This window comes from Cydia pomonella, chromosome 21, assembly GCF_033807575.1.
Source record: "Cydia pomonella isolate Wapato2018A chromosome 21, ilCydPomo1, whole genome shotgun sequence".
NCBI lineage: Eukaryota > Metazoa > Arthropoda > Insecta > Lepidoptera > Tortricidae > Cydia > Cydia pomonella.
The window spans coordinates 3,829,508-3,852,854 of record NC_084723.1 but is presented as its reverse complement, the minus strand read 5'-3'; the positions used below and the strand labels follow the sequence as shown (position 1 = coordinate 3,852,854).

The 23,347-nt window shown below is 35.5% G+C and overlaps 1 protein-coding gene across 1 annotated transcript; it reads left to right on the top strand.

Moving 5' to 3' along the window:
* The first annotated feature begins 9,663 nt into the window (after positions 1–9,663).
* Positions 9,664–23,316, top strand: LOC133529784 (uncharacterized). Its single transcript, XM_061867593.1, has 4 exons — positions 9,664–9,828; positions 14,252–14,331; positions 20,815–21,017; positions 21,737–23,316. The coding sequence occupies exons 1-4, from the start codon at positions 9,722–9,724 to the stop codon at positions 21,869–21,871; spliced, it is 525 nt and encodes a 174-aa protein (XP_061723577.1). The 5' UTR covers positions 9,664–9,721; the 3' UTR covers positions 21,872–23,316.
* The last annotated feature ends 31 nt before the right edge of the window (positions 23,317–23,347 follow it).

Genomic DNA, 23,347 nt, shown 5'->3' with positions numbered 1-23,347 from the left:
CTTACTGTGGGACTTAGTCAATTTGTTTAATAATCAGTGATCGGCACGACCCGTGACGCACCGCGGGATTGCGAGCAGAAATCATAATATGGACATGATTAGATTATAACATAACTCCGTGATTTTGTTAAATAGAATAATTTTATTGTATGATATATATTTGCAAATATACGATAAAGTGTTAAATAAGCTTATAAAATGTATAATTAAATATTAAATAAAAAATTGATATATTTCGAATGTTGAATATTTCAATTTGACAGTTTGTGAAATATTAAGTAGCGGCACGTAATTTTGCACTCATACAAAATACGTAAGTGTTAAAACGGTGTAACCATTTCAAGTGCAACTAAACCCTTCGACCGACTACCTGGCTTATCGAAGGTCATTTGCGAATTTTCTATTGTTTGCGTTTGTTTAAACTGGTGCGGTGCAAAAAAGACGGCTAATTGAAATGCCTAAATAAAGAGTTAATGCCATCCTTTTCTAGTTTACTGATAAGGATTGCAACTATTTTCTAATGGCAAATATGTTTACTTATGTTCCTCGGTTCATTAAGTTCGCACGTGTTGTTAAAGTTCCTTATTATCTCAGTGTTTATTTCAACGAATTTGGCTTGTTTTACGGACTCGATAATCTCTTATGTTACACTAATTGGACTTCCTATTGGCTGCTGATTGGACAAAGTGAACTGTTGCTCGTTGGTGTCCTGAATATGACGCGTAGGAGAACTCGGACCTTTCCTCAAACGAACGAACTTGATGTCATTTTATTTAATGGTAAAAATCATTCATCTTCCTGTGTGGAATACCTTTATGTACTATAATCGGAAATACTGACTTCCTAAAAAGACCGAAATCTCGGGGCATATCCATGTTAACATAATGATTGAGGTTATTGACACCGTGCGACACGGGTCGTGCCGATCACTGGTAATAATGTCCTATAATATTTATTTATATTTATTTTATTTATTTATAACAACTCACTCTCATCTACTCAAAGGTTAACTGGAAGAGATCCCTTAAAGGGATAAGTTCGCCTTTGTACTTCGCTTTTCCTAATTGCAAGTTCCTTTTATTATGTGTTTTTTGTACAATAAAGAGTTTACTAGTAAAAATTCCAAAAATCACTTACAGTTGTGGTCCTATGGTAGCCCATTGAAACAGAGGGCCTTGGTGAGACGTCGCCATCCGCTCCTGTCCTGTGCCTCGCGCTCCGCGTCCCTCCAACTCAGTCCGGCTGCCCGCAGCTCGGCATCGACGCTGCGCTGCCGACCCCATCGCCTGAGGGCCTGCCGTGAACCACGTTCGACGTGTTCTCTCTGTCGCACTTGTAAATGTCGCTGTGACAGAGACAGACGTCGAACGTGGTTTGCGGTAGGCCCCGTGCGGCCTACGCTCGCACACTGCCTAGCGACATCTGAATAGCGTTAACCGGACATTGGCTAAAACTTATACAGTATTATATTCATATAGTTACATAAAGACCAATTTGGGGAAAATTGATTGCTGGGAAGATCGTCATATACTGAAAGAAATGGTTTGCATAACTGTAACAAAATTTTGGTTACTGTTTACACAAAAATTGGGACTTGCGAACTATGTGTTATATGTTACAAAACCGTGTTTGGCTATCAGTGTTCAGGTACTGGGTATACACTACAAAATAAGTTTGTAAATTTATGCAAAGTTTATTTTCTTATAACCGTAGTTTAGTTATTTAGTAAAGTTACAAAACCAGTTCGGCTATCTATTTTTTTCAGTGTAGAGCAAGATCTCTCAAATTATAACGTCGCTCAGATAAAAAGGAAGTTTCATTCCTCCTCTATTGATCTTTTTTGTGGAGTATGTGTACAAACCAAGAGTTAAAAGCGACGTAAGAAATATAGATCGTGTCATTCACGAAGACGCATGCTTTGACTCGTAAGTATTATCATATTAATAAAGGTTAGATTTGACAAATATTCACTATTGGTTAAAATTGTCCAAGCGTTGCTTAATAAGAAAGTGTATACGGATTTCAACTCGAGAAAAGGGTATACGGATTTTTTTTTAAATTGTCATATTGTTTGTTTTTTTTTGAATTTATTCTATTAATTTTTTCTCTGTATTTTTAGGTATTTAAAAAAAGGTAAACAAAATCTACCCTCAAATGGCCCCTTAAGCCAGTTGAGGGTAGATGAAAACATTACACGATCAAATAATGTAGGTTTAAAGTCAGGTCGTCCAGTGACAAATCCAGGCAGTTTTGTATATGGTTGGTTAACCAATAAATATTATAACTACCCGAAAATGTGCAAATTATTTGATTACTTTTATTTAAATACCTAAAGATACAGAGTATAATTAAAAAACAATTACCAAGTTAAAATATTGTGTACAGAACTTTATAGTTTATACAACGTTCAAGCATGCTATAGCGACGTAAAATAGCGAATTTCGCCTAGTAGCCCTTTAATTAAATACAAACTAATAAGACATTAACATACAGTTTATTTCTCGACAGCGTTCTGTTTAAATATTACAGAATAATACAATGGTCTTCATAAAAATCTCTACTAAATGGATTCTCAAATGACATCATTTGTAACTCAAACGCTACATCAGTAAACTTATCTTGGATTTTTTCCGTCACTGAATTTACTTTATCCACAACCTTTGTCTTCACTTTGCTATACTTATTCGTAAAGAAAGGCTTTCGTTTTCTTAAAAACATCCTTAGTTTGTGACGGTTAGATGTCCTTATTTTCACTCTTTGCCGGGGAAGAATGATTTTGCTCTTCTGTTTTCTGGTCACGAGTTTTTTAATGCTGAATCTGTTGTCGTTACTGCATGCTTGGTCTTTTTTCAAAGACGGTAATGCTGATGGTGGTTTTGCTGACTTCATAACTAAATACGTTTACTAGAATTTTACTATTTTTTGGTTTCTTAGAATATTTTATACTGATGACATGTTCAACTTCAATACTTATGACAAAGCTGAATGTCAAAGTTTTGACAAATTTAACATGGAGTTATTAAGTCTTATCATAAAGCACATATAGTCGGTCAAACAAGTTTGTCAGTAGAACAAGCCGGGAATTACAAGTAATCATTGTAGGTAATTAAAGTACAAATTTTGTACCAGTATTAGGATATTGAACCCCAAGAGGATAAAGTAGCTTATATTTTACTATGCCTTAAACAGTTATTGCCAAATTTTTGCAGTTTCTTCATTTGTTTTTTTTAAGGCGGTTTGCTTACAGTTTATGTTAGTGGCGACCCCTACGTAGTTTTGCGTAATATACCCTATTAATGAAAAGTGAAATAGATACAACAAAAACAATAAAATTAGGTAATCGCTTAAAAAAGATAAGATAAGCGATGTGCATCACGTGCAACAGGGGTCAATTACATGATCAGTTTCTGGACACAAGGAATGGGTCAGGGGCACTTTCCCCGGCGGTCAACGTCAAGGCCGCGCCGCGCACTTTCTATTTGATCTGGACGCGTATACGCATGAGTTACAGATCAATCTTGCTGTAATATAAATAAATATTGTAAAATTGTATTGTATAAGGGGTATTACTGCAATGTTCTGCCGCCAGAGTGCAGAACTAGCTCTTATCTTCAACCATAGAGTAACTTATACATAATATGCCTTAAACGGTTTTTTGACAAGTTTTTAGTTTTTCACAGATAATAAAATATGACATTGATGCATCAAGGCGGTCTGTTTACAAAGGGGCTACCAGGAAAAGGCAAAATTGAAATTTAGTTATCTGCCTCTTTATTGCTCGAATATGCAAAAATGATAGACAGGTAAGATAACGAAATTTCGATTTTCTTGTTTCGCGGTAGGTAGACCCTCAGATTGTGGCGCCCCCTACGCAGAGTTTCGCGTAATATTCCCTATTGTAAATTAATTGTAAATATGCATGATATATTTAATGTATAAAGTATCAATTACAATGTATTATTGTTTATGAATAAATGAAATGACAACTTACACAGATCAAAGTGAAATTACTATTTACTGAACCGGTAAGCTCCATCTTAGGTTCTGTCTTCACTTTCCATCAGATGTGACTAGGGTCAATCATCGGTCAGTTAATAGTAAAATAAATCCTGTAGAAAAAATAGTATATATATAAGGGTGTATGACACGAATATTTTAGTCACAAAGTCGCGTGAAGAGCGAGGTGTTTTTTTTTTCGTTCGTCGGAAATTGCAGTCCATAGTGGCACATCCCAAAGTCTGTACATGTACATAGTTAAAACTTGACAAGATTGTATTTGCTTCTGAGATAATGTCGCTACAAACAGCTTACATATTGCAATGATGTACGTATATCATGTTCCTATAACCAAATAAAATGTTAGTATCGGTCATGTCAACGACTAATTTCAAAACATAGTTTATTGGATGAATATATTGCTCTATTATAGTCTATTCAAAAAACATCTTATACCTTTGACAATTTTTTTTGCATTTACGAGTATGTGACGAAATCTCTTAAAATTGAGAAATTCCCGAGGTTTTCCCGAGGGTATATAGTATGGGGTTGTTCAAAAAAGGAGTGTACAGGTTTTTAAAGGGTCGGCAACGCGCATGTAACACCTCTGATGTTGCAGGCGTCCATAGCCTATGGTGACTGCTTACCATCAGGCGGGCCGTATGCTTGTTTGCCACCGACGTGGAATAAAAAAAAACATTTTCTTTATGTTTGCATCGGTAAAATTTGATGATTTTCAATGTCAATGAATCTTCTTGACGTTAAAATAAATTAGTACACGTTTTAGTTATAGTATTTTTCAATATTGATGCCTTAGGTGATAGGTATTATCTCCATCAAATCTAAAAATGCCAAATCTCTCAAAATTATAAAGCATGGTCAAATGCCAGTCGTCTATTATTTTATCTGTCCACTCAACATATACTGCCCCTTATACTACGCGCAGCTCACGCTTACGCAATCCCAGACAGAGTGCGTTGGCATACTTACCTCTTATATCATACTATATAATAATGGGATACATGTCACGGTATTATTTTTCAATCGGCGCTCATTGATTATTCGATATGACCTAGAGGTAAGAGCGTGCGACTTTCAATCCGGTGGTCGGGGGTCCCCGGCTCGTACCAAAATTCAAGTAGGCCTCAAGGGCTCTTTTTAACATGTCAATACAACATTTATAGTAACATCATAATAGTGACATGACAGCCAATACCTGGGTAAACGCACCCAAACGCAAACCAGTGAGTTCTTCGGAACTTATGTACGAAATATCATTTGATATTTACGAGTACCATTCCCTTTCGGTGAAGGAAGACATCGTCAGGAGAGCGGACTAATCCCAATAAGATCTAGTTTACCCTCTGGGTTGGAAGGTCAGATGGCAATATTCATTTTTATAATTAAACATGCACAAAACATTTTGTTCTATTGCTGACAATTTGTAAGTACTTACCCAATTCTCGATACAAGAAATGTGTATTTAAATTAATATTCTAATAAATCAGATTTTAAGTATTGAAATAAAGTTCACATTATGATAACACATTCAATATTTCCATTATTGATACTGTTTGATCTGTATTATGATGACAAAGATGACATTTTATTAGGCTGGTATCTTGAAATAATGACATTATTCATGACAGTATTACCAATTTATATATTTTGGTGTAACATTGGAATGCAATGAAATAATTATTCTTCATTAAAAAAAGGAAAAATCCTCTTTCCGAGTAAGGCGATAAAACAGTCAATGTGTTAAATAAATTGGTATTATATTTTTGGTAGGACACACGCGCGTAGTGAAAGCGTCGTAAAATTGCATAAAACTTTGACACAGAATGTATGAATGCCAAGTACTCCGTGCCAAGTACCTTAGTAGAACGAATTTCTTTTATAATGCTAATAATTACGAAATTAAGCTGCACTATTATAAATAGTAAGACACTTTACGTAGTACCACGTACCTAATTTGAATTGCTAGATGAAGCATGTCTTCAAAGATTCCTTAAACTACGTCCAAAACAGAGGTATGGGCACTGTGAAATTCATCTCGCTTTGTATTGTAGGGCACACTACAGCGGATGTCATTCCAGATCTAAAGCAGGGCCCAACTAGGGAAGTATCATCTCCACCTTACAGAAAACCGCAGCCAAATAACAGTCACTAGACCTTACTCATGGTGTTAGGTTCCTATCGGTGAGTAAGGCTGCCAGAGCTAAACGAGGGTGCGGAGTGTTTGGGTCGGCAACGCGCATACATATGTAACTCGTCTGGAGTTGCAGGCGTACATAGGTTACGAGGATTGCTTACCGTCAGGCGGGCCGTATGCTTGTTTTCCACCGACGTAGTATTAAAAAAATGTAGGAACCTACATTTTGATTTAATAGAATATTATATTAGTACTTAGCTACTAATGACACCAATCAACAAGCTCAATTGCACATTTTTGGTAATCATCGTATCAGGTGATAAAGGACCACTCTTTTGCTCTTTTAATATAACTGCAGAACCTTATCATATATAAGAGGTTCATCAATATAATACATCTACAGAATGTACCACTGGAATGCCCAAAGAGGAAAAAATTGCTTAGTCCCTTTTCAGATTTAAGAATTTTGAGGTAAATATCTCTGTCGCGCTGTCGGGGGCGGCTCCTCGAATTCCTGCTAAATGCGGAACGTGCTGCGTAAAAATCTCAGAAATCGAGGTTTTGCTCTCAACATTTTTCTAATGCAAAACTAAACCAATCGTGAAAGAATTTTGGACACTGAATGAGAAAAATATCTTTGTCTGGCAGTTTCGATTTTTGCGTTTAATGATACTAATTTTGTATGCTAGGCGTCTGTTTACAGCGCATTACTTTTGGCCGTTTTGAAGTAACCTAGTTTTTATAAAAACCATAATGTAAAAAAAACACGTACAGACACAGATAATGGTAATATTGAACACATATTAAAAAAATGTCTAGGGCCAAATCCAGAGAGGAAAAGGTCGAGAACATTTGTGTGGAGAAATGACCACTAATGTTTCCCCTTAAGCAGATTGAGCTCCCAGCTCGGCCGCATACATCGGTCAAATCTTACAAAAAAATGTCATAAAAAAAACAATGCGTGATTTAAAGCTGTATTTTTTGTATGTTATTTGGAATCCTTGGAGATTCCACCAAGACGAAAACTATCACTACGAAGAAAAAATAACCCTTTTTTAAAACCTCATATCTCAAGAACTATTTGATATAAGGTGCTGTAAATGAGCTTAAATTATCCCAAATTTAATATACTTTCAACACTACTAAGAAAGATTTGTCATTAAACCCATAGTTTTATAATAAAACTGCAAAAACTAAAAAAAGTCCGAATTTCTTGTAGTTTTTCGTAAATTAGTCAGGGAGCACAACTTTTTTTTTTGCTTGCAAAACTTAGTTTTACTTTCCCCCAAGGACTTCTACTAACATACAACATATACAGCTTTACATCACGCATTGTTTTTTTATTGTAAGATTTGATCGAAGTAGAACATGCTGAAGTGGGGCTCTCTAAGGGGCTAAGCGGCTCAGACGCCTAGTGTCCATGTGGCACGGCTCCCCTAACGATGGACATGATATCTTGCCAAGCGTGCCCGCATGCCTGCCCAGCTTTACGCAGACCTCCGTGATGCGACGGACAGGGCGATAAATGTCGCTGCCTTCTGGTCCCGCACAGTCTGAAACCATCGACACGAGAAGAAGATCACTGGAATGCAAAAGTGTAGCTAACAAAACAGGCTGCAAAGAAAACATTATCTTTTCGACTCCTGCAAACATAAACCGTACCTATTATTTTTCACCACACCAGCTGGTAAAGGTCCTCTTGATTTCAAAAACGGATAAAAAGTTAGAGAGAAAGTAATATTATGCAAATTTTGAGTTGTTTTCTTATGTTGGCTGTTAGAATTGACTTTTAAATTATGATTTTGAATTAAAAATGTTATCAATTGATAACATTTTTTAAAAAAAAATTGGTATTTCTGAAATCTGGCTGGCAAATTTCGTGCGGTGTGCCAGATGTTTGTTTCCTTACTTTTGAGAAATACATAAATGGTTAAATTTCCTATTTGAATTATGCTTTAAGTTTTAAATTCTGCCTTAGATAAGTATGTTTTTTTTTGTGCCTGAAAATTAAATACAGATGAGAATAAAAGTTCTAAATGTAGGTCGTTATACCCTACGATTGAATTAGGAGTAATCAAATTTCGAGAAAGTCGTCCCAAGCACCCAAAAATACTATGAAATATTACCAGAGCGCGCAAGTTTGAACCTATTATGGTTCCGTTTAAGAACATTGTTACCAACTAACACATGCATTCGTACCGACCTTTATAATATTGTAATAGGGTTTTATTTTGCATATGTCGGAGGTAAATGTTTCAGCTCTTTGTCATCCTATGGATGCCGCGGAAGCATGAGCCTAAAGAACGTATGAATGAATGTTTAGCTTATGGTGGAAGTAGTCTTGATACTTGAAAAAAAATATTTAAAAAAGTAGAGCACTAGTTTGTTTGTTGATTACTTATATAAATAAATAAATAATAAATAAATATTATAGTCCCACGGTAAGCTCAAGAAAGCTTGTGTTGTGGGTACTCAGCCAACGACATATGTAATATACAAATACTTAAATTCATAGAACAGATCCATGACACAGGAACAAATATCTGTGCTCATCACATAAATAAATGCCCTTACTGGGATTCGAACCCAGGACTGTCAGCTTCATAAGCAGCATCACTACCCACGTTCCCAGACCGGTCGTCAAAACGATATTTATACTGAAAGAGCGTGACTATCCATATAAAAATGATTTAAATACTTTTTAATTGCTTTGGCCACTGTGCTGATCATCTCCAATGTTTCATAAGAATCTGATTTAAAAAATTCAGGCTTAAAAAGAGACAAAAATTAAAAAGTGACACAGAAATACGTCTTTTAAGACATAATTGCCTAACAAAAACACGGTCTTTCTTATGGCAAATGGTCCATGAACTTCTGCAACTCAAGAGTCCACAGTTGTCACAAGCACATTGTCGTTCCTTAAAAATCCCTATACACATTTTTTTACACGTACAATACAGATAGGTAGGACAATATGTAGATTAGCCTATGTGACAAATTAAAAAACCTTCTCGTTAAATTTTAACAATAATGCTGGCTTTAGTGTTTGCAGGCTTATTGTTATGACTCCTTATAAATCTTCTCAGCCAGAAGGGCCCTATTTGAACTTTAAGATACATCAAATATTAGGTCTGAATACGACATGGATCGGATATGTCAGGATCAAAACTAACGTTTCTTCAAACAAAGACGTCACTCTTGACACAGACATATCCGATTCATATCGTATCCAGCCTTAATATTTGACGTATCTTAAAGTTTGAATCGGGCCGTTAGATATATATTTTATTATCCTTCGGAAAGATATTTACGTAATACCTAAAATTGTTTAAAGTCTCATCTAGTCTCAATCACATAAACATATTTATAGATCGAGTTCTATAACCTAACCGGTAACTGACGTTAAGCATATATGTAACATACACACCAAGTACCAAGACGGCGTCATCCCAAAAAACCTTTGCCACAGTTACAAAATCTTCCCGCACCCAATATAAAAGCGGCGCATCCAGACTCACCTCACTTGATCCTCGACCTTCTGAGTAGCCAGACGTTTAAAAAAAATTAAAAATGAAAGTGTTGTGCATCGTCCTGATTGTTGCTGTGGTCGGGTGCTTTGCTGCGCCTGGGTCTGGAGAAGACAAGGTTGAACTGTTCTCGGGCGTTGCAATTGAAAAGTAAGTCTGTTTTGTTTTTTTTTTTTGCATTTGCTTCGTTTCCTTTTAATGACAGAACGTCTTTTTCGGGCTAGTGTCTTATTTCAAAAGACAATTTAGGTAATAATTAGGTCAGGATATGCCAAACGCCCCAATTATAGTAACTAGTGTACAGTTAGATATGGCGGTATTATGTACAGTCCCATACTGTAAAACTTGTGGACAAGCGAAAACATTTTTGGCTTTTCCTTAGAAAACATCGACATCTGATCAGCCAAAATAAAAGCATTTTTTTTTCTAGATTTCGGGATTGGTCTCACAATAAAAGTAGTTCAGTGTACAGGGTAGAATCGAGCCCTGCTTTTAAAGCCGCAAAGTAGAAGACAGCCTGTAAATATATGTATTCAAATTTGCCTTATAAGTAGTGCAGGGGTGGCAGATAAAAATATAAGTGATTAGGATTTTTTAAATCTTCAATTTCAAACGCTAATGTAGGTACTGTTGTAAGTGTAAATTCAGATTAGTAGGTAATGACCACTAGAACTAGGGCTAGGGAGAGTAGGGATTTTCTTCGAAAAAAGACTAAAATACTGTCTCTCCTTTCTGAGGATCATGACCACTTGGTTTTGCAGTTCCTGTGGTATTTCTCCATCGAACTCGATAACCCGTCGCCCTCACCGCTTGATGGTGGTGAGGTTCAGCCAGCAGAGTTTTACACATACACACACAAAAATTAATTGTAAATCTTGAGGCCTTTTATTTATTTATTTAATCTTTATTGCACAATACATGAAGGTACAAATGGCGGACTTAATGCCTTAAGACATTCTCTACCAGTCAACCAATTCCAGTCAACCTTTTACTAGTGACTACATCGATTCGAAACCCGTCTAAAACGCTTCTTAAAAATTTTACCGATTTTTGTATAAAAGCTAAAAATATTAAAATTGCTTCTACAAGTGCGAATTCAAATTCTAAGATATGATATCAGCGGTTCCGGGCACGCACATCTACTTCACTTACATTCAGTGAGTGAAAGAAGAACCTGAACCCACGGGGCTTGGTCAGGCCATCTTAAATAAATAAATATTAGAGGACATTATTACACAAATTGACTAAGTCCCACGGTAAGCTCATTAAGGCTTGTGTTGCGGGTACTTAGACAACGAAATAATATAATATTTATAAATACTTAAATAGTTAAATACATAGAAAACATTCATGACTCAGGAACAAATATCCATGCTCATCACACGAATAAATGCCCTTACCAGGATTTGAATCCGGGACGATCGGCTTCATAGGCAGTCACTACCCACTAGGCCAGACAGGTCGTCACAGGTCATCTTATCTTTCGCCTTCCACTTTTCTGACCGCTATCACTTTGTAATGCTTTCATCACCTCTACGCTTGACATAGAGGCAAAGTCAGAAACCAACTGATGTTAGCAAGCCGATTGTGGACAGACTTGTTTTGATGCTCATATTGAACCGATAAAGACAAAAGTATTTTGTATAATAAAAACCTACGTAATGCTTATCGTTTGTGACTCATCCTTGCTTGACATACATAAAAACACGGCTCTTATTTGCCATATAAACATTCCTTTAACTTGAATTGTGAATTCCTTAACAGAGGAACTCTTACTTAACAAAAATATTTTAAATACATTAGGCATTTTACTCAATATAGTCCGTTTCATACGCGAAAGCTATGGTAATATTTGTTCTTTTTTTTATTCCATGTCCTGCATTGACGTTTCAGATCAATCCTTTTTTAACAAAAACAACTTGAATTCTGCTTAGAAGCTTAGAACTACAAAATTTATGTTTCCAAATGCAAGTTTTTTTAACTTAAGATTCATTTGGACTATCGCTGGGAGTTTTTACGGTTCCTAATTTTCCACTTGTACCTACGTAGATGTAGTAAGTATATAGTTACTGTGTCTATGTATGTCTCCTTCTCTTCTTATCATCCTGTTACCCCCTGCTGGGGTGTAGGGCTCGAACCATTTTCTTCTACTGACTCCGGTCCTGGGCAGCTTGGGTAACCTCCTCCCACCCATCCCCAATACACCCAACTCTTGCTCCACGGAACGGCGCCAAGTAGATTTAGGGTGACCATGTTTCCGTTTTCCGGGCATCCTCCAGGGGTCTATGTATGTACTATAAGTATAATCTTATTTTCATCATGTCACTTCCCAAATGTATTAATATCCAAGTATTAAGTACACTTTCACTGTTACATTGTATGTAAATAAGAAACACGTACTTTGATGTCATCTTGTTATTCAACCAGGATTAATTGACTTGCGTATTAAAAGAGGTTTAGAATTATAAATAATAATAATAATAATAAATAAATAAATAAATAAATATTATAGGACATTATTACACAAATTGACTAAGTCCCACAGTAAGCTCAATAAGGATTGTGTTGAGGGTACTTAGACAACGATATATATAATATATAAATATCTATAAATACTTAAATACATAGAAAACACCCATGACACAGGAACAAATATCCATGCTCATCACACAAATACATGCCCTTACCAGGATTTGAACCCGGGACCATCAGCTTCGGAGGCAGGGTCACTACCCACTAGGCCAAACCGGTCGTCTAAAAATTAATTAAATTATAATTATTTTGTAAGACAAACACACATAATTACATCATTATCAATCGTTTTTTCCATATTTTCCTCCATACCTCTTTGTCGTTCGTATTTCATCATTCACTTCACCTGTTTTCTTTTCATAGTATATCATCTCTCACACAGTCCCTCCAGCTTTCGTTGGTTTCCCTTTCCTGTTAAATCCGTCTACATTCATTCTTAATTTTAGAATCACGACAAACGTTTTGTAATTTTTCAAAATTACATAAATACCACAATTATTTTAAATTTTTTTTTCACTTCAGCAAAAAGTTAAGTAATACTTGAATCGGCCCAATCCCTGAATGATGCCGCAGTGAAGATATAAGTTATGTGCAATGAATGTACAATAAATAAGAATCAGGTACTAATAAGCTAGTGTGCGTAAACTCAGGTAGTCGAAAGTGTAATGTTGATTTTTCTAAATTTGGATCTCTAATGATTCCCAATTAATGTTTGCACGATGAATCTGAGATGTATGGGAAGTTCCGCGGATACAGATCCAGATCCGGATAATTTCATACATTTTGGGTCTTGATTGCAAACCCTATTCCCAATTAACGAAGAGTTACGAAAACTACATAAATAAGAAAGAATAAAAACCATGACTCATTCTGTTTCCACACGTACTAAAGTAATACGTGTTTAGACCACTAGTCCATTTCTCAAGTCCCTTTGTTTTCACTACTGAAACATGCGTGGAAAATGCACATTGTAGTAGCAGTTACGAAAATACGCTTTCTAATAGATACTGGTCAGGTGTAACTAAGAGTGGTGTGCTTTACTTAAACAAATCTTGTGTAATGAGAGCGTAACTAATTTTTGTGCTTACGCTGTTACATGTTTTTTGACTTACAATACTTATATAATTACCTAAGTATTTGCACTTATGCAATTCAAACTGCACGAGTCCATGTGCTTGGCGAGGAATAAAAGCCTATAGAGGAACCTGGTCTTCAACAGAAGGACACGATGTCAGGCATTCAGGGATCGACTGAAGAAGAAAAGAAGCATTCTTGTAAACACTGTGTACAAAATGTCATATAAAAAATGATAATGATCCAATCAAAAAATAAGATTTAGAGTCATTAGCATTAAATATACACAGGAGAAACAAGAACCAAATTGTTGTCTATAGGTAAACCAAAGTTTTTCCGATAGTTACAGTCGGCATCAAAAGAAACAGGTCAGACTAATCGTCAAAAGTATTTACCATTATCTGATAGCTTTTTTTGTTAGCTTACTGTCCCACTGCTGGGCAAACGTTTTCTCCACTCGATCCTGTCATTGGCATTTCCCCACCATTTTGGTACTCCAAGTCCTCCCGCCATCTCCTTTTCGGTCTGTTTGCATCCCGGCCTGAACCTTCTATGGTATTCCGTGGTTCCCACTCAGTAACCATTTTGGCCCACCTTTCTGATAGATTAACAAAAATATATAAGTAATGTAGATCACTTAGACTGTGACAAACATTTTACAATGCTAACTGTAGAAATATATCTCTAATTGGAAATAATTCCCAGGTGGCAGATAATTTTAAAGCGTTATTTTATCCGCTACTACTGATGCCGGCTGGCTACTTTATCTGCTAAGCAAAGGTTCCTTTGGAGAAACTTGTACTTCTTCCTAAAGCTGGCTATAAAGCCAATTGATATTAATATAACATTCGCGGGCGGATTTTTGGCCACGTCACCGTCGTTTTATTACTATTTCTATTTAGGTTTTAACTTGATTAATTAAATAGTAAAAATATTAATATTACAATTTTTGTCATATTTATTACAGGGATGCGTCTGGAGAAGAAAAATTAAACGTCAAATTTGAGCCTGGCGAGTTGAAGGAAGCGGCTAGGACTTTTGAAGAAGGTAAGAATAATGACATCCGTTAAGTATCTACCGTAGAGTCAGTTTAAGGAAGGTGTCTTTCAAAACTAATAGGGGTCTTCAACAATTTTTTTTTTTGATAAAGTGAATATATTCGGAGATAAAGTGAATATATTCGCTCCAAAAGAACAAAAAATGTTTCCCCCTCCCTTTAACTTTTGAACCATAGATCAAAAATATATGAAAAAAATTGTGGACGTAGAGCTTAAGAAAAACATTAAATGAAAACTATAGCGGACATGATCAGTTTAGCTGTTTTTGAGTTATTGCAAAAAGTTTCCCCTTCATAGTAAAAAGACGTACTATCCACAGTTCATCCCTTGGTTAATAATCTACTATACTTTAAGCTCCAGTTTAGCTTATTGTGATGGAAGAGTAACTACGGAACCCTACTCTGAGCATGGCCCGATATGCTCTTGGCTGATTAATTTTGTTCAAAGTTGAACTTCAAGGTATAAATCCGTGCACACTGGTATAGCCGTGCAACTTTGCCCTGGACGATTGCTTGCCCTTTTCCCAACTTTTGGGATCGGCACAGCATGTCTTCTTCCCCCTACCTCTTTGTCATTCGTTATCTCATCAGTCCTTCTACCTTCTCCTTTCCTCTTACAATTATACATATTCATTCCTAGGATATTTCGCGTGACATGACTGTGATCTCTCCGCATCACATGCCGTGGACAGCAAAATAACTAAATAAATTTCAAATGATATTACTAGTGAATTACATATATTATGAGTAAGTTTTAGAGATTGGTATAAAGTATTCGAAATAATGGAACAAATTTTCAACATTATTAAAATCTGATGGAAGAACTTTATGTCAATCAATCAATTTTTCGTGTTATGGCTCCATCAAGGTGTTGATGATTCTGCCAATGTCGAGGTTGGATAAGACACGGCTAGTATATGAATCTTAATGTAAGTAACAGTTAAATATAGTCTGTCAAGCAAACTATGTCAGTAGCAATGTACAGCAAAGTGAAGTAGGGCAACACTCAAAAAACACTATTGCGTTGTTGTTGCGCTAAGAAAAACAGCAATGTACTACATCGAACCAAAAACACGTAACTATCATAACCTCAAATATTTACGACCAACGACCGTGATTGTATATTTTAGGAACCTTGACTTTGCTTAAGTTCATGCACAAGCTTATTTAATATATTGGTATTTAATGGTGACAGCAGAAATTTCTCTTGAAATAGCAACGATTTAGAATGTAAACAAACATGATGGCTGTCATTCACTTTCCACATACTACAGATAAAACACAGATGACACGCGATTTTGGAATTATTCGAAAACAGTGTTGCTAACCCGCGATTTTTCAAATTTGCCGCCTTTTGCTACTGACAAGATTTGCTTGACCGAGTATATGAGACATGTAGCTATGTATCTGTTCGTTTGCAATCAGGAAACCCTGCAGCTGACTGTACATAATATAGATTGACCACTGGACTAAGTTAAATGATTGTAACAGGAGGAATTGTATTAGTAAATTTAATTCTGCCTTCATATTTACCCAGAAAATTCCTCACATTCGCTTAAAAAACGTAACAATTCACTTAATTACATAGTTAAGTTAATAAATAAAAAAACTATCATATCAAGCATTAATAATAGCGATTATCGTCTCGAGCGAACCGAAAGTCAATGCCAGTTCAACGGCCTCTTACGTCCAGCGTAACATTCGGTCAAGGTTGCCGGCCGGTTCTATTCTGTTGCCATGGTTTCTGACGGCTTGTCTTGAGAAATATACAAGTAGAAAACTAGAAATTAATATGAGAAATTAGTTTTTCTATTATTATTTTTTTCTATTTATTTAGAAACAAACAGTCATACACAATTTTTGATCAAAACTTATAGACAAAAAATAGACCTATAGTTTCATATGTAGAAATAAAATAAAACAGGTCCGCGGTCCGCGGCTATTACAAAAATTAATTTTTTCGCTAAATATTATATTTTTGATATCTACAAACTTATCGCAAGTTTGTACTTTTCTTTCAGTACCCCTAGTGTAAATATTTTCGACAGCGAAACGTGACGTACGCGTTTGCGTTAAGTGTCATTTTGTATGAGATTTTTGACTTTCCAAAACGTCCCGCTTGGCGCGCTGTTCAAAAACCCATACAAAATGAGACTTAACGCAGACGCGTACGTCACGTTTCGCTATCGACTAAATTTACACTAGGGGTACAGTAAGCAACTAATACTCATCGAGGCAATTTTATTCATAGTACAAACCAAAAACAATTAGGCTGCGTTGTTTTCTCACAGAATTTCTATGGCCACCTCCTGTGTCCATCATTAGATCAGCTGTCAACTTCTGGTAGAATAAATGTCACTTTTGACAGCCGGCAAATCATATCGATAACTTTTTTTTTATAACAAGATCATAAATATCGAATCATTCTCATACGGCCCGATTCGAACTTTAAATACGTAAAATTAATATTTTACTAATGGTCTAGATAACGATATGAATTACTTTAATTATTGGTATTCTATTACATATTTTTCTAGATTAGTAGAGATTATCATCCACAGCGCAGGCTTCGTCAAAATAAATGATAATAAATTCAATATAATGAATTGGATATGTCAAAAGTAACGTTTCTTCAAATAAAAACGTCACTTCTAGACTCTTATGTCGTATCTAGACTTAATATCGAAACTATAGTTTATCAAAGGACTATCTCATTTCAAACATAGACAGAGAGAATCATACTATCTTTGTCTTACAGTAGTACTAGCAGTACTAGCACCCAAAAGAAAAGGATGAGTATAGTTTTTTTTGTTCTCATTTACTGACAAATTGGTTTGACCAACTATAACTTTGCACCGAATCGAACGCAAAAAAGTGTGAGCGTGTCATTATTGTGTCATGAAAACATTCTATTTTCATAGAAATTTAATTTGATTAGTTATGGCACTGCCACACTTCGTTATTGTAAATACCATGCAGAGTTACCTTGGTCCGATTCTATCATGCTCTATCACAAAAGAGGAAAAGAAAGTCAGTGCAAAAAGTTCAATGCCCTCTTACGTCGGACAACGTAACTTCGGTCAAGGCTAGCGTGTTGCAACGCGTAGCAGCCAAAGAGCATATAATCACTACGTAGCAGCTAGCAGCTGAAGGTGGTATGGTCCAAGTACAGCCGATGTCAAAGATATGTTTACACTTATTTCTTTTCAACTTCAACTTCCACATTTATTCAGCAAATAGGCCACAAAGGCACTTTTACACGTCAACATGGAATTTACATACAAACAAAAACAAGCACATCAACAATTAAGTATAAAATACAATTACAACAAAATAACTAAAATAATAATAAAAAAACAACAAATACAAAAAAAAATATTTAGTGGTGTAAATATCTCTAAATTTCAGAACTAAATGACTTTTATCAAATTATCCTTAGAGATGTATAGAGTCTCTAAGAGTCAAAATTCCGTATAATTAAAATATTCATTCGAGAAAGTGGCCACCCGATCAACGACGCCACCGTAAGTAAAGACTTTAAATACACTTGCTCGAAAAAGACCTTATTTCATGAAGGTGTCCTAAGGACAAAGACCTATATTGTTCCCACGGGAGTTATTGATTGTGAAAAAAAGCTATAACTCCCATTAATTGTGTCACTAATTTATACCAACCAAGTTATAAATGAGTTTTACTTTTTAAAACTTGTAAATATGTTGAAAAATATTTAATTTGATTAATTTAATAGTCGTTTAAAATAATTTCATACAATTTTCAAACGTGGCTGGATGGCGGATAGGTAAGTAAGTAAGTAGACATTCTTTATTGCACCAACAATTATACATAGGTCTACTTTAGGTCTACTTTAGGTCATAGTTTGTGTAGATATCGGAGGCACAGACCTACAACTGGTTAGAACCTGTCAAAAATGTAAATATGGCGGACGACTGTTTAAAATGTCACCGTATTTAGGAATTATTTCGCTTAAAATTTAGTTTTTTCTTCGCAAGTGTAATGAAAAACATCTCCAGATAGCAGCCGTCGTACATTTAAAGCCTTCGTTTGACTTACCCCCCTCCTCAAAAATTTCACATATCCCCCTCGTTCTATTGTCCATAATCCACTATAATTATAAATTAATTATGTTTATTTTTTGGTTTTTTTTCTGGCTAGTTGCTTGTTACTTGCCGTGATTCTTCTCACTTGATGCTGGTAACCTAAAAATAGGTTATATTGTTTTTTTTTTTTATGAAGTTAGTAGTAGATCTTCGTCGTGTAGTTATACTGTAATTAGCTGTATTCAGTAAACAATTTAGTCAATTAACTTCTTTTGGAAGTCGCCTAAAATACTTCATTTAGGCAAATTATATATATGTATAAAAACAAAAAGATCCTAATAAGTAGACATTACTTCTAGGCCAATTCGCATGTGCATTGACATCGAACCGATATTAGAATGAAATTGAAATCATATCAGTTAGCATAGAAATATATTAAGAAGTGGAAAAACGTTTTCTCTTTTAGTATGGACGATATTATACTTCCCTCTTAAGTTATTACTTCGAAAGTGTGTTTAACCAGTTAGATAGCCTGTAACGTGGGACGCGTGCCATCTCAAGGTGCCTACAGTATGCACGCTTTTTTTCTTCTTTGGTCCGAGCGACAAGCGATGCTTTTGAATTTTGAGTCATTACGAGACGAAAGGGAATGAAGACCGCTTCTCCATGCAATCCCTATTTTTCTCTCTGCATATTATATATTTTTACTTTCTTTGTTTTTTTTTTCGAGTTTTTGATTATTATAGGATACTATAGGATTTCCTTATTTAGAGTTTTGTTTTTCGCTTCTAGCTTTTATGAGATCGTCCATTATATTTTGAAGGGCGGAGAGCTCACAGAGAGCTTATGATTTTACCAGTGGTATTCTACTGTGGAACTACAGAGTGTAAAGTCCAATCGAGAGCTTTCTAGTTATTTAAAACCTATCCAAGAACCGTCACACATGTTGATCAGCCTCTTACAGTAAATATGCGAAAAGTCGTTGCAAGAAAATAAAAGTAGTTGTTTACTTAGTTAAATAAGTACCTGGGCGACCGAGCATTGCTCGGTTATAACTATTTATTGTAATATGATGGTGTATAGGTGATAATCTACATAAACTTAAAAAGTAAAATGTGAACTGTCAATTATTATTATTTACAATCGATTTTAACCTTACAGCACTTGTCACAGAGTAACGCCATCTATTGTCAATTTCTCTTATTACATAGGTCATTTTTTTACTAAATTAAACTTGTCTAAAATAATAAAAATTTAAAAAAAATATATAATCTTGAACATATAAAAAAAAACAATAGTTAGTCACCGGGTGAGATTCGAACCCGTAACACTCGTTTAGCAGTCCGCGTCTTAACCAGCTAGACCAGACGGACAGTTGCCAGCAACACGAAATTAGCGACCATATTCTGCGTCGAAAGAAAAACGCATGAAAACTCGAAAACACGCGTTTTCCCAAACATAAGACTAATCTAGATAGATTGTATAGCCCCAAAAACCCCCATATACCAAATTTCTGCGAAATCGTTAGAGCCGTTTCCGAGATCACAGAAATATATATATATATATATATATATACAAGAATTGCTCGTTTAAAGGTATAAGATTCAGTTAGTGTTGTCGTTCGCTTCTCTAGGTCAATCTTTCGTGAGAAATATGCATACATTTTCTTTATAACTGAACTGCAGACTGCATCAATATTAGTAGATCAAACTACGTGTCAAAATTTTCTACCATTATCTAAGGTTAACGAAAAGAGATGTGTCCTGTCCTCATATGCAGAAAAATTCTTCTTCTTCTGCTGCCATGCCCTGGCGGGCGTCAGTGGCCACCTTTGCAAAGTCATTTCTATTCTTGGCCAGTCTTGCCTCGTGGCCGCGTCTTTGATGTTTGTCCATTTTTTGATGCTGTCGAGACAGTTCATCCTCCTTCTTTCCCTTCTCCGTTTTCTCTCTATTTTTCTTTCTATTGTAACTTTCAACAGATTATACTTTTAATATTTATGTAGATGTCCAAAATATGCAATCTTTCTCCGCTTAACTGAACAATTAGACTGTAACAAATACTTTTGAACGCGATATGTGTCTTAAGTTGAAAAAATATTTCGGGATGGTAAATACTTTTTGTGCTTTGTTCTATTCGCTACTATTGATGCTGGTTGTAACGGTACAACTCTCTGAAAATACCTACAATAAAAGCCCACAAACTTTAAGTTAAAATATGTCCTTATTTGTTTATTCATAAAACATAGCAGCCTCTTACATCTGTTAAATTTTATCTCTTTGTAATCAAAGACCCCTGTGAAGATGTAACCCCTGTCCATAATTTTGACATTTCTGTATTAATATACAGGGGTTAACGGGTTGTGGGATTTGACAAACATTTAGGAATAACGTCATTAATGCTGGACCCTTACAGCTCGAGGCAAAATCAAGAAGTACACGCCCCTCCTCGCAGGCATCGGCGTGAAGGTGATCGCCGTAGTGGGTCTCCTCTTCGGCGGTCTCACGCTGCTGGTCACCAAGGCTCTGGTGGTAGCCAAGCTGGCTTTCTTGGCTGTGGCGGCGCTGGGCATCCAGAAACTTTGGAGCGGTGGCAGCTTGAACAATATTAGTGGAAAGGTGGGTTATTTTTTTTTGTTTTTATTACGACAAGGTAAGCATTAGACCACAATCTCACCTGATGGAAAGTGACGATGCAGTCTAGGATGGAACATGCTTACCTAAAAGATGACTATTCACTCTCGATTTAAAAAGATCCAAGTTATAGTGGACTGGGAATAGATTTGCATTGAACGCTTTGTGAGTCAATACATACGTTTAGGAACTCTTGAAGCATTTGGCGAGATTCAGGGCTATGTCTACGCCTCCTGTAATAGGCCATAAAGTCTTGACTTTATGGCCTATTACAGGAGGAGGAGGATTATGTCTTGACAACAAATTGATTTTGGTCATTTTGGTCACCAGTTTTGTAATGATTTTTTTGGGAGCAGCATAGTTGGTCATTCAAAAATCATGAGTATTAGATAATTTAATTTAAGTGTAAATGTAACAAATCTTCTAACTTCTACTTCATGATGAAGTAAGAAGTTCAAGAACGATCAAACTCATCATGTGGACGCACCTTTCACTTAATGGTCTTAATCTTTTGTTAATCATGGCTCGATCCACCAAGCTGGATCTAATTTATATTTTTTTAATATTACCACTTATTTAACAGTGTGGATTCATCTCATTACCGACCTGATTCATAAAGACATGTTTTCTTAGAATAGTCGTAATTTTTTTTTGCCAGATTGTAGTCTTGAATCAATCTTATTTTATTTTGTGTATTTTTCCAGCTCACTGGCTTCCAGTCCGCATCTCCGCAATGGAACTCCCCCACGGCACCCGCTTCATCCTACCCCTACGCCAGATCTTCCAGCATTGCTCAAGACGCCAACGACTTGGCCTACAAGGCACAGATACCCTCCTAAAGTTCTTTACAATGTTGTTAATTACTTCAAAATAGAGAGGTGAATAGACTTCTTTTACGCTAAGTTTGTAGCTCAGTGCTCCACCAAGTAAGGCGCTGCAATACATTCTCACTATCTAGTTGCTGTAAACTTAACCGCTTCACAGGAACGCAGCTATATGTTAGGCACGGTAGAGATATCTGCATCTCACTTCCACGTGTTGCTGCTTCCTTGTCGCCAGTTACTAAAATAAATGGTATGTGAAGCGTTTTAGCGTTGAAGGACCATCTATGAGAAAGTTTTAAATGTTAAAAATGTAAGGAACCTTTTCATTGTAAAGTCAAACGTATTTATAGTCGAAATGGTGCGTCCATACTGAACCATTAATCAATCGCTGTCAGTTGATTGCTGCGTTGATTATTCTACGGCCCAGTGTGGACGTACTGAAAAGAAATAAACATGTTCAGACCTGCAGAGTCTACAATGTTTAATGTCATTTTAAAACATGTTACATATTTCTTGTATGTTTAATAAGCTTTAAATTTTATTATAAATTACATTATTTACAAAGCTGAATTTATGGTGCATTGTTATTACAAATTGTCTAATGTTATTTAAAGTATATTTACGTTAAGTTTGAAAACTAGAAAAGTTTCTGTACAAATATCAAGTTTGGAAAGTACAGGGTATGAGCCAGTTTGGTAAAATAGTACATTGTGTAACGAGGGGGGGTAAGTGAAATTTTGGATACGAGGGTGGTAATTGCCGACAACCGTAGGCTGGAGGGAATTAAAGACCCGAGTTTGCAATATTCTTACCCCCGGAGTTACTCGCAATGTTTTTCATCACACTTGCGAAGAAAAAACTAAATTTTAAACGAAATAATTCTTGAATACGGTGACATATCAAACATTCGTCCGCCATTTTGTAATTTCATGACAGGTTAGCATCGAAGGCACAGACCTATTCGGCATTCAGTCATGATTGAAAATTATGTAAAAATATTTTAAACGGCTGTTAAATTAATATTTATTTTTATATTTAAACATAAGCAAAAATATTATATTATAATCGTCAGTATTTTAAAAGTAAAACTCATTTATGCTACTTTGTTTGTATGAATAAGTGACATTATTAAAATAAAGCTATAACTCCCTAGGGATTAATAGCTTTTTTCTCACAATCCATAACTCCCGCGGGAACAAAATACGCCTTTGTCCTTCAGTACACCTACATGAAATAAGATCTTTTTCGACTAAGTGTGATGAAAAATAGTTTAATAAAATATTAAAATATTTGAATGAGGAAAAGTAAATACGGACATTGACTCCGAGTTAATATTTAGTTTAAGAATATAATTACGGGTTTTTTGTGTCATTAAAAAGCCAAACTATTAGATATTCTGAAATAAGACTGTATTATTAGTTGTATTTTGAGAGTTAAATAAATAAAGCAATATTATATATTTTTCATATTTTTTTTAATTATCCTTAATTT

Coding starts and splice junctions, on each gene's coding strand:
- LOC133529784 (XM_061867593.1), top strand. CDS start 9,722: ATGAAAGTGTTGTGCATCGTCCTGATTGTTGCTGTGGTCGGGTGCTTT. Junction 9,829..14,251: donor TCGGGCGTTGCAATTGAAAA/GTAAGTCTGTTT, acceptor TATTTATTACAG/GGATGCGTCTGGAGAAGAAA. Junction 14,332..20,814: donor GGCTAGGACTTTTGAAGAAG/GTAAGAATAATG, acceptor GGACCCTTACAG/CTCGAGGCAAAATCAAGAAG.